Source organism: Nesoenas mayeri (genome assembly GCF_963082525.1).
Source record: "Nesoenas mayeri genome assembly, chromosome: 2".
Lineage (NCBI taxonomy): Eukaryota > Metazoa > Chordata > Aves > Columbiformes > Columbidae > Nesoenas > Nesoenas mayeri.
In genome coordinates, this window is record NC_137543.1 from 149249713 (window position 1) to 149261934 (window position 12222).

At 36.1% G+C, this 12222-nt stretch overlaps 1 protein-coding gene across 8 annotated transcripts in view; it reads right to left on the minus strand.

Annotated features, from left to right (window-relative positions):
- Positions 1-1968: 1968 nt before the first annotated feature.
- Positions 1969-12222, minus strand: part of PARD3 (par-3 family cell polarity regulator) — a gene marked incomplete at both ends in the record, with an annotated part of 453991 nt that continues 443737 nt past the window's right edge. For all 8 annotated transcript variants that reach the window (XM_080340305.1, XM_080340306.1, XM_080340304.1 and 5 more), the window contains 2 exons: positions 1969-2362; positions 5725-5852. In XM_080340305.1, the coding sequence (XP_080196431.1) occupies positions 1969-2362; positions 5725-5852 (522 nt within the window). The remainder of the gene's footprint in view (positions 2363-5724; positions 5853-12222) is intronic.

Below are 12222 nucleotides of genomic sequence, written 5' to 3' on the forward strand. Positions count from 1 at the left end.
CACGGGCATGGCCTAAAATAACATAAGACATTAGACTGAGTGTTTTTTCCCTCTGAGGACAGTCTTCAGGTGTTCAGCTGAGCTGTAAATCTTTTTCTTTTTCTTTCCTTTCTTTTTTTCCCCAATGTTTATAAATGTTCACAGAAAGACACACGCAAACCATTAGGAACAGGATAAGATAACATCTGAAAAGTATTTTTTTAAACTCCACGTCTGCAGCAGTTCTCACAAGGGTCTACAGGCAATATCAAGACGAGGATGGAAACAGCCTTTTATTCCAAATTTCATATGTACACGGAAAGCCGTTTTACACAGTTTTGCAAATTCTGCGTAAAAGAGCTATTGTCATCCAATGTCACTGTGCTTACACTAGTAACAACTTTAAACATGGAGTACATTATTAACAACAAAAATCATTAACAAACAGGCATAAAAGACACAGATATGTGTGCTGATATTTCACATATATTCTAGAAACAAGTTGGCGCAAAAATAAAATGTGCCAGTAAAAAAAAATAGGCATTTTTTTTTAAATCACGCAATACATGATTTTCTTTCTCACTTTCTTGCTTTCCTTTTTGTACACGATATGCTGAGATCCATTCTCAAGCCTTTTCACATCAGGATTTGCAGGCACTTCAGCGACCCAGCTATATTTTTTACAATACATGAAGTTCAGAACAACAAACATAAAAACAGCTGCTGCAAAAGAAATTCTCATATCCCATATGCACATTCAATTACTCACTGCTAGAGCAATCTTTTTTGCTTTAGTTATTTTTGGATACTGACATGTTTTCAGGATGATGTGTAACAGTTTGTCTCCACTTATCTCCCTTTCATATACTTCAAGGTTTATTTTTAATGTAGCATCACGATGCAACAATACAGTATACGGAAGCACAAGGCAATTGTCCACAAAGATTCACAAACTGCAAAAAGAAAAAAATCTTTTCTTTTTGTTTTTTTGATCCAAAGAAAAACTTTGATTTCTTCTGCTCTTGCTTTAAACTATCTCCAAATTTGACCAAAGAAAGACAACTGTGTATCAGATGACCATCCCTAGTTCTCATCCTAGACACAGTTGTCATATGACCAAATTCATTCAGAGGTAAAGCAGAACTCAGTTCTGTCTGTGTTTGTTCATAATTTCCCATCTTTAATAAAATAGTAAAATATACTTATCAAAGGCTTGACTGTGACTGTATAAATAGACTCTCTCCACTTATTTCATTTCTAATGGACTGTGTATTAAGATTATAAGGCAATTGTAACCGGATTCTCAGGATAACTGAAAGCTTAATATTGTTTTCCTCATGAGTCAGGATAAAGGCTTTTTTAACAAGCTCAGAGTGGGGAGAGAGCCAGAGAAAAATAGTGCTTATGTGCATAATAGGAGAAGGATAGTTTTTCAGCATATAGACACTTAAATATTGATCAACAAAGACTGGTAATGACTCCACCATAAAACATCTTAGAACTGTGACTGTGATCCAGAGTAGAGCTAAGCCTTATCCACTCAAGAGTGATATGTAACCCTCCTTCTGACCCAAAAGAAATAAAAAAGGACATGTCAATGCTTCCTTCAACCTCAAATTCATTAAATTTATACCATAAAGCTGCATGTTGGTGTAATAAGTCACTGCAAAGTAAAATACAGTACAACAAATCCTAGTAATAAGCCATTGACAACTACTCGACTGGGCTACAGGAGTCGGTACGCAGGGGCAGGGTTGCTCCCTTCCGCTATGATTGTCAAATGGTGGAACATCCTTCCATGAATTCAACACTTGAGACAGAACGGCAAAGACATAAGGCCCACCCATGCTTTGCCTGTATTTTTAAAGGCACTGAAACAGACAACGGATATACTCCTTAGTACCATCAGTTTAAAAAGTTTTCAAAATATGAGTCTTTATATGAAAATGTTCCTTATTGCATGACAAGTTGATCTTCATTTTCTTCACCTCAAGAATAAAATGGTCTTCCCTTTTCTGGTGTTTGCAATCTGTTCAGCCTGGCAACCTGAGACGGTGAAGGCGGTACATCTTGCCTGAAAGGACCTTTAGGAGGGGTATAATTAGGGTCCTGGATTTTCTTATACGAGTCATAGTTGCTAGGCCCTTCAGAAGAAGTTTTTTTTTTCAGTTGTTGTTCTTTCCTCCTCTGCTCTTGACGGAGCAGTTCTTGTGTTTCTAGCATTACCCTGGCATTGAAGCCATGTCCCCCCATATAGCCATTCCTCGATCCCTGGTAGCTGGAATATCTGGGATTTTCCTTCGCAGTCTGGAACCCTTCGCCAGGGGAATAGCTCTGCTCCCAGGAGTCCTGAGATACAGAACTGGCATTTTTTCTGCTTTGCCTGGAAAGAAAAATGGAAGAGGCTTTTAAGACAAATGCTTTGGTTCCCCTTCTACTGTTATTCACAACAATCCTTGGAAAGGAGTGTGATTCTGCAATGCCATCAAGTTTCCCCCACCTATAGCATTCTCAAGAAGTCATGTTCTCCTCTGCCCCGGAGAGGCATCTTGCCTCTTTTCTTGGGAGAATATTTCTTATAGAGTTGAACTGTATTTCTAGGCCTCTCCAGAATGAATAAGCCATGAAAACCCACCCAGTGCTACAACGACTATCATGTTCATATGAAAAAAGTGCTAGAATTCAGTTGCAGACTAGGACAGACCATACACTTTGCTGTGCTTCCCAAGAAACCAGATAACAGCCAGCACTTGTAGAATCACTCATGAAAGATTTGAATCTAGTCTCACACTTGATTAAAAATGCAACAGCCAGATCTTTAAAACACTTGCTTGAACACTGCACAAGTCACAAGATAAAGCTCATTATTGATAGGTAGTTGCACAGATGAGAATTTCTTCCTCACATTTACAGAACTGAAGAATTTTGAGCTATCAAGACTGTTTCCCAGTTTACTATAGCTTTTATTAAAGAAAAGGCAGAGATAACCTTTCTTGCTCATTTTTTTTTTGCTCCATAGGGTAGATAAATAAATCAAATACATACAGGAATTATAAAATCTTATCTCTTTTCATAATAAATCATCACATTATTTTGAAGACTGATTATGGCTTTGAAATAGCTTTAATTTACTATCAAGCCGCTAGATGCTTTTATGAATTTAAAATAAGATTGGTGATGATTTTGTGCTGCAGTAAGAGAGTTACCCACTTTGAGATTAAAATTAGTGTATGAGAATCAAGCAGTAAAACAAAACATATTGTGACATTAATCAATAAGAAAATAATTTAGTTGTTTATATATAGCTTGGTTTTTCATGTCAACACACATGACTCAATGTGGCCTCATCCAATGAATATGTAGCAGAGAGACAAGAGACCCACAGAATTCTTCTACCATTAGTAAAAGTAACAAGTCGCCTAACGTTTCTGCAATCTTCCTTCCTCACATATAAATTGAAAATTACTATACCCACCTTATTTCATAATAGATTTTGAGACCTCTGGATCAAAATTGTTATTCAGGATGAATGTAAATTATTACAGCAAAAATTACAACATAAAGTAAGTTCTTCGGCAAATTTTTATAGCTGTTCTTGATATTCACATATCCAACTTTGCCAAAGAAAAGACAATTCTGAGCCATGTTTTATCACTCCCTGGAAAAAGAGCAAATTGAACGAACCTCTGTAGGCTACGAAACTGTCAGGTTTCTGATCTAGGCTAAGATAAATTTTAAGTACTAGAAAATTAACTTGGATTTAGACATTGCTTTTACAGTTTCACGTGGGATGAGGATGACTAGTTGAACTGATTTAATTTACTGACTGTTTTCTGGTACTTTTTCAAAATTAGTTGGCACACTTTCACTGTCTTTCTGGGAAGATCCTTTAAAATTGACTCAAGAGTTTATTTGCCTTCAGTACTAACAATTTAAATGTAAAAAGGGGGAAAAAAAGGAGGCCCCGAGAGACTACACAAAATGAAAAGCAACAAAGCTCAAGAATGAAGCCAGTGCACAAACTCTAATCATTGCAAAGCCATAGTTGCAACATAAAGCTTGGGACCTGAGTTTCAGAGTAAGATTTCTTTAAAGATCAGTCGCAGAGTTACAAAGAGTTTGCAAAGCTGGAGAACTGGATGTCCCAACTTGTTATAGGAGTATTGTGGTATTAACAGCACTCAAGTTTAGCCAAAGGTCGTGAAATTCTGTCTGCTCTCAGCACAGCTCAAATACCCAGAGTGCTCAAACAAAATCATTAAACTATCATTAATTACTCAGTGACATGCATTGCTAGCTTGCTAGACATTTTTCATGCCGAAAACTATATTGAGTGACGTTCTTGGTCAATCTTTTCAAAACAAGCATTTCTATGACCAAAAATGTTTTTTTCCAGATTACTTGTAGATTAATTTTCTTCTTACAGGTATTCATTTCTGCCAATGGAAATGCATTACAGCTGACTCCCAGCTTTTAAGTGCTACCAGTGATTGAGTAGAGCGGGGGAAGCAAGTTTCAAGAATCATAGTTTTAAAACTAAAAGTAAACCCCCCACCTTAAAAGCAACACTAGCATTTGTGCTCTTCCACTCAATCTGTACATTGCTGGGGCTAGCAAAACTGAAAGAGAACTTCTCCACAAAAGCAATACGGCGTTAGTAGGTGTGGTCATTTCATAAGGAAGGTAGACATAAGAAGCAAAAGGAATACAAAGACTTTCAAAATGGCAAACTGACAATCAAAACATAGTGACTTTACATTTACTTTTCCCACCTTCCAAACTTAACAGAAAAAATCTGCACTGAAAGGTGTAAAGCATGTGAAAATCTGAAAGATTTGGTTTGATTTCAAAGATGTCAGTAGGATAAGAATCCATTATTAGATAACTTTGATTATGAAGCTTCTATTTGTTTCAAAAATAAATAATTATGATACACTTGGTAAAACCCATTTTGCCACAAATATATTTTCCACACCATTTCCACTTGGGGCATAAAAAATAATACAAAGACTATTTGCATAATGTTGAACTATGATAGTTATCTAATTTACAGTACAAGTTGGGTAAACTTCCAATAAATCTTAAAGGTAAATATCAAGTAAAATAATTTTTTCCAAACAGCTAATTTAAAAGAATCGAATATTTCTTTAAAATATAGATTTGTTTAGTCAAAAGGTGTATTAATTTTCAGTATTCCATTGCTAATGACCCAGTAGCTTAGAAGAAATGTATATACTAGAAACTCTGAGGTCCCTCATTTTCTGTATAGTGTTTCTCAGTTCCATACTCCTTTGTTTGAGGTCATGATATACTCTTTTTTCCTTTTAAGTTTTTTCTCTGTATCAGCGTTACAAAGATAGAATTTCTATCCAGTAAGGAATTAGGCAACAGAAAAAAAAATAGTTTGAGATGTGAAAAGGAGACAAACCATGTCATGCTCAGGAGACTCTTGTAATTGCAGAAAACTAAACTGGATGATGTCCCACAAATAATAGAATGTCTTAATTCTGTTGGGTGCTGAATGTCTTCAAATCCCACTGAAATCAGCTCTGAAGTAATTCTCCTAAAATAAAAACCTACCACATACTCTTACTTAAGAAATCTTATGCCTCTTCCACACTGAATACATTACACCTTAAATCAATGCTAAACAAAAGTGTTTGCACTCAGCCCAACGTTGCCATTCCACAAATGACATTAGCTCCAGGCTCATATACACCGTAGAGCTTCAGACAGGTCCCATACCTGGGTAGTGAGCTGTACTGCCGCTGAGCTTGTTGAAAACTCTCTCTTTCTTCTTGACGTTGCCGCTGCATTTGAACCTCTACCGATACTGAGTGTCTGCCACTCTGTGAGTACGTCTTGGTGTTTGGCTACAGAAAGAAAATGAAAATGTCTTAAACAAAGCAGAAAAATACCCACAAACAGTGATCATTTAAATTGCTGTTGCACACATACAGTTGTATTTGTTTCAACAATCGGTTCAGGTAGGTCTTTCGTAATAATTAGTTTAAATTCTGACCCATAGCAGTGGCCTGTCCTACAGATTTTGTTTCTGACCTACCGTTTCTGAGATGTGTCAGAAAAACACTGGTCCAGAATGGGTTGTGCTTTTATAGTAACACTGAAATTTAAATTAAGTTGGTGGAACAGATCTTCAGTCATGTTAATGCTAAGTTTTACATGCCACTGAGGGAGGAGCGAGCACAGCAGCTCTTTCGAACCTCACCAGTACGCTCAAGTGATGCTTTCCCTCAGTGGAGCCATCCAGTTTTACTGTTGCTCCAGACATGCACCGCTTGCTTTTCTGAGAGGCAGGGAAACATTTTGTGGTTTGATATGAACAAGCAGAAAAATTTAGCAAGTATCTAGTGGGCAATGGGGAATCCTGTATCTCTGAGAAGGATTTTAGATAACATCTTAATGAGGTGACAATTTGAAAGGCCAGTACTAAGAGCACATGAAAATGGGTGGCCTTTCCGGGAACACAGAGCGTTACAGCTCAAGATCTGGTAGAATGGCTGAATTCAAACTTTGGATTACGAAAAGTTTACTTTTTTAGAGATATCACTTTTCATTTTACTTTATTACTTTCTTCAGATTTTGTGATTTCAAGTTGCAAAATAGGGTGCCACAAAAGTCAAGGAATGTTTTGGGCTTTGTTGTTTTTATAATAAGGTTTCACTTAACAAAGAACAGAACATCATTATTTTATATCCTAAAATTACCAGTTCTATTCAAATCACGTAGGTCTCATCATGGGGAGGTTAGGGAGCATAACCACTTGGCTGAGCCTGGGACTGAAACAGTTTGTCTCAGACTTGCTTTTCTTAAAGCACTTTTTGCCTTTTTATCTTTGCCTTCCTTCAAAATACATCTCTCTTTTGTTTCTCACTGTTACAATTCCTGCATCAGAAAGATATCATAATGGCTGACAAATATCTGAAAGATAAAAGGCTTTTCAAAAGCTTCATACATTGAAGACAAGTTTTAGAAATGAGAAAGTTGTCATTTGTGACCTAAACTTCTCCTTTGTCTTACTATATAGTCAACTACACACAGGTAGGCAGAAACACAACAGATTTGAAACAGATGTACAACTTTAAGAAACTTCATTTTCAATAACAATACACTTCAGGCAGAGCATCAGTCTCGCTCAGAATTTAACAGATACAATTTGGTGAACAGCTGCATTTCCCGTTACAAGAAGATTATTGTGCAAAAGAATCAGAATGTGAAAGTACAGACTATATGTAACAGAGAACTTGTTTAAGAGAAGCCTTAATGCAACATTGATGTCTACTTCACAACAGATTTACTCTGTAAAAACCTCAGTAAAATGATATTTCTAATGAAAATGCTTTAGGAATGGTATGATGAAGCAACAAGTTGAGAAAACCGAATCATGTGTCAGCCTTGTGGGAAATTTTCTGAGAGATGAATAAGCTGTACATATGTATGTCCAAACCAACAACCCCCATGGAGATTTCCTACTATATTAAATAAGGGCAACACATACAGAGCAGCGTTTCAGTTATTGCATATGTCAACATTTCTAACTTTCTTGACTTTATTGAGAGTCTTCTGACATTTGGTATTTTATTGAAGGGCTCAGCTTATGGAAGTAAGTGATTACCTGAAAATCACAAGATTTATTTGTGAATTCTCTCCAGTGTGGTTACAAGCAGCTTACAGAGAATCAGAGGGAAACTTAGAAGTTCCCATCTCAACTTGTCCATGAGGAATATAAACATTTAAACTAAGATTTTTAGATGAAATCTCCTCATTTCAAGGGTTCCACTTTAAAAGTGTTGGAAAGATTGCATATATTGGGAAAGCTACAGTTATGTCATATCATATGTGAGAAAGTAGTTATCACAGATCAGATATTAAATCAGAATTGCTTATCTTTATTTGAAAACATACTTTCCCTTTTTTTAGTTCACTGTAAATATAACAGATTAAAGCACTTTTACAGCACAGGGAATGGTTAAATTATGAAACAGGTAAGCTGGAATTGAGATTTTCCTTGATTTAGGTTTATGCAAGACACTAAAAAGCATCATCTATAAAGCGTAAATGAAAGTACACACACACACACATGCAGAGAGCAAAAGTTATCACAGAAGTCTTTACTAAAGAGACAAAGGCTTTGAAAGCCCTAACAGACTATGAATGGACTAAGATCAAAGCTTCAGAGATTTTTTGTTTGTTTGTTTTAATGCACACAGGAACCAATGGTTAACTAGAGGCGGGGGCTATCACGCCGGTCTGCCCACTGCCATGTGTGCCCAGACGGCTGGATCTGAGAAGTCGGGTCTGGATTCTCAGCAGTTCAGCATTTATAATTTGATGCGTCTAAAGGCAAACATCTAAAACAAATTATCTGATTATCTGAAGGTATTAGAACCTGTATGCCCTATTAAATTAAGTAGATTTATAATACTTAACTAATCTGAAACTAATACTTATTTACAGTCCTGTCTGCATGTTGTTCACATCTACAATAAGCTATTAATATAACTGAAAGTACGGCAATGAGACATAAAAATACTCTGTCTGTATGTAATCATATATTCCAAAACATTACAGATAGACACACAGACAGCTACATTCAACCATCTTATTAATGAAAAGGCATTGCTTTCAAATCTTTTCATTAAAAGCCTCAGTGACACCATAGTGAATGCCCTTGATACATGGTTATGATGATATAAAGACAACATATTTCCTTTTGGATCCTTAACTTGTTCAGAAAAGTGCAAATCTCCATAGAGTGATTTATCTTTTCAATATGCTTTCAATTAAAGTATCTAAACCAAAGTATTTATATCAAAGTAACGTTAGTCTTCAAAAGCTAATGGGTGATTTTGTCTCAATCCTCAAAGTATAATTTTATACATACATCTTTATATAAAATATATACACAAATACACATCTATATGAATGCATATCCCATTCATTTCAGCATAAAATGGAGGTAATAAAAAAAAAAAAAGTTGAACTGTTTTCTCATCTTTCAACAGCAACAAGCAAAACATGTATAATGAATACACATAACATGGTAATTTTAACACTAATATCAACGCAAGGCTAAGTACATTTATAGGAACCTGAAATCACCCAACAAACCTGGCAACAGCTCGGTCTTCACAGTACAGATTGATAAGAACTCTGGCCTTGTTTGCAATGAGATGCATGACAAGCACTGACCTTTTAAATCAGGATGCGGTCAAGGCCACAATAACAACCAAGGCTGCATTATACAAATAAATGTATGTTCCTGTCTTCCACAATACATTTAAGTGGCAGTGATAGTTACGGCATTCAGCATTGTTAAACAATATTCAGCACGTAAAAGCATGCTTTAAGATTCATGAAATTACACAGCTCTCTTCTCAAAGAAGCATTAATTTAAAACCAGGGCTGCAAAGTTAAAAGTTTCTATGGATTTCTCACTTCATGAAAACAGAGTTTTTTCATTTCCCAGAGAGTGTACCCCATGGTTCACATTGCACTGACCACTATCAGCAGTAAAGGGTAGCATGTTTTAGGGATAAAGGTCCCTTCCCTCTCTCCCAGCTACACCAGCAGTGCCCACGCAGTTTCCCTCCCCACAGAGCAGCATTTCTGCCCATGGAGGGTGGCTCTGCGTGGTGACAGCGTGGGTGCTCCAGAACTGGCACAGGTCAAAGTTGCCACAGAATTAGAGAGAGGAGATCATAGGGGCAATCTGGAGCTCTGGACTTGCAAGGATATCCAACTAGTTTAGGTGACAGATCAACTAGCTGAAATGACACACCTGTCTCACAGCCCACTGCCATAGGGAGAAGCTGGCAGAAATGCTTGCTCAAACTCATATAACTCCTTTCTGCTGATAAAGAAATGGTGAATAGGGAGATTACTAAAGGAACAAGTCCCTTAGTATTTTTTTTACTTATTAAATAAGACAATTATTTAATACTAAAATAGATGTGCTTTTTTTTTTTTTTTTTTTCCAGATTATACTCTGTGTTTAATCAAGAACTTGCAAGTTCATCCAGGGAAGCTGGTATATACAAGGCCTCCAAAAATGTCTGTGGTTCTTATAGTTCAGCACTAATTAGAAATAGATAAGATTAAATGACCTTGCCTGCTTCATGTGTAAATGTACTTGGCACAGATGACAGACAATCCAGTAACTGCGTATATCAGAATTCAGAATGATGAAAAACATTCAGTGGTTCTAGGAGATGTCCTTGAAGACTATTTTTACTTCCATCTTTTATGTTGCTATGGTGAACAGAACATATAGCAATATTTCTTTTAAAAATTGCCAACAGGTGTGTGTATTAATTCAAACACTATATAATAAGAAAATCCCACCCCTTTGTCTGTCTTTCTCTGGTGTATATGTAGGAAGCTGAACAGCGTGGTATGGAACTAAGATCTCCATTCTGTTGTGTAGCAGAAGCAGAAGGAAAATCTTCAGTATGGTACAAACAAATCACTTAGAGAGCCCTGAAATTCTGCCTGAGCTATTTACATTCTCTGCACAACTGTGAGCTATAAATATGTTTGCTTACAAACCAAAATAATTCTATTTCTTTAAAAAATCGTCTATCTTCAATTTCTGTTTCACATAAATTAGGAGATGATTGAAACTAGTGGGCAAAAAAAGTTTAAACTATAACATTTTAAAGTCAGTCTAAATCTTGGTGAGAAATTGCTGACGCTTCATGAAATCCTTCCCAAGTTTGGTGCAGAATGGACTTTAACTGCACCACTGAAGAGAAAGTACCCTTGGAGAGGCTGCCCTGAGTAACTTTGGTTTCCTCTCTGAAAGAGATTGGGGTAGGAGAAACAGAAATTTAGCTCCTAAGATATTTTTTGTCTACTGCAGTGCTCCATTGGATATTGCCTAATACCTTGAATAAAATATCCTGAAGGACACTCTTGAAATGGATTCATAATAGAAATAATTAATATACTACTTTCCTTTCTCATTAATGTGTTGAGTAATTCTACCTAATTTACAGTCTGATGTAAGCTTTACAGTGTTTGTTTTGAATATAGTCAGTTATTTAATTTTCCAGGTAAAATTAATACATTACAGTGGAAGCTGCAGAGATAAAAATCAGGCTTTTGTGCTTCTCAAATAATCTGAAATTATTTAGAATTCATTATGGCTTTGAACAGGTCAAGGACTTGAATAAAAGGATAAGAAATTAGTACCATAAACAGAAAAAAAAAAAAAAAATCCTTTAAATCTCTTTTAGAGACAAGACCTACACACCAACACAGAGCAGAAAAAACAAACATAGTTCCTCAGTTTTCTGAGCATTTATCCATCAAGCCATGCGTAAGTATATTCTTAGGATCTCTGGAATCTTTCCTCTATGAAAACCACGCAGTTATTTACCTTTCATAAATTTGTGCATGTACTTAAAGTTATACTCAGACTAGTCATGTAGTATATTTACTTTGACCCAGGTAGCTTTAGAACAAAAAACTTTGTATTTGACTCCTAAACATTTAAAGCTGCTCTTTCAATGCCAATTTTCTCCGACCATCCAAATAGATCTAGGATGACCGGAAATGAATGTATTTGTAAATGGAATTTGACACTTTCCATTTTTAACACTGAATTTTAATTAAAGATGAGGAAATAAACCACTAACTTTTGTCCCTCCTGCATCTTAGTGGGTTCTTTTGAGCACTGGTGTGTTTCTACAAGCAGGACTGGCAAGCAGCTGTAATGTTTTCAATGGATTTAATATGCTCTTTTTTTTTAATTGGATTGTTCACTCCCAAGACATTTAGGGCTATAATGTTGTGGTTTTATTATTGAAGGTGGGGATCTGTTAATTAAGATGTGCTAGGCAAAAATACAAGATATGGAACAAATTACAATTGAAATCCCCTAAAGCCCAAGACTGGTGTAAGCAAGGATAAACTTCAGCAGACCCAATAATACTCAAAAAAGAACGAAAACCAGAGGCTCAACTTTGGTATTGAACAGAAAAATCAGCCCCAAAAGAATCCTGTACTGGAATAAAAATGTCATAGCAACAGTAAGGGCCTTAAATATTAGCAGGCGTACTGTGTTTCCATGCAGTTCTGCATGCCCAGATACACATTTCTGCAAACTCTGTCTGGAATTAACACCAGCAAGGTTAAAATGGATTAATCACATTTGATGTTATTTTTTTTCATGTGTAAAATCAGGCATACAGTATTGTCCTTGAAGCCCTCTTATACCTT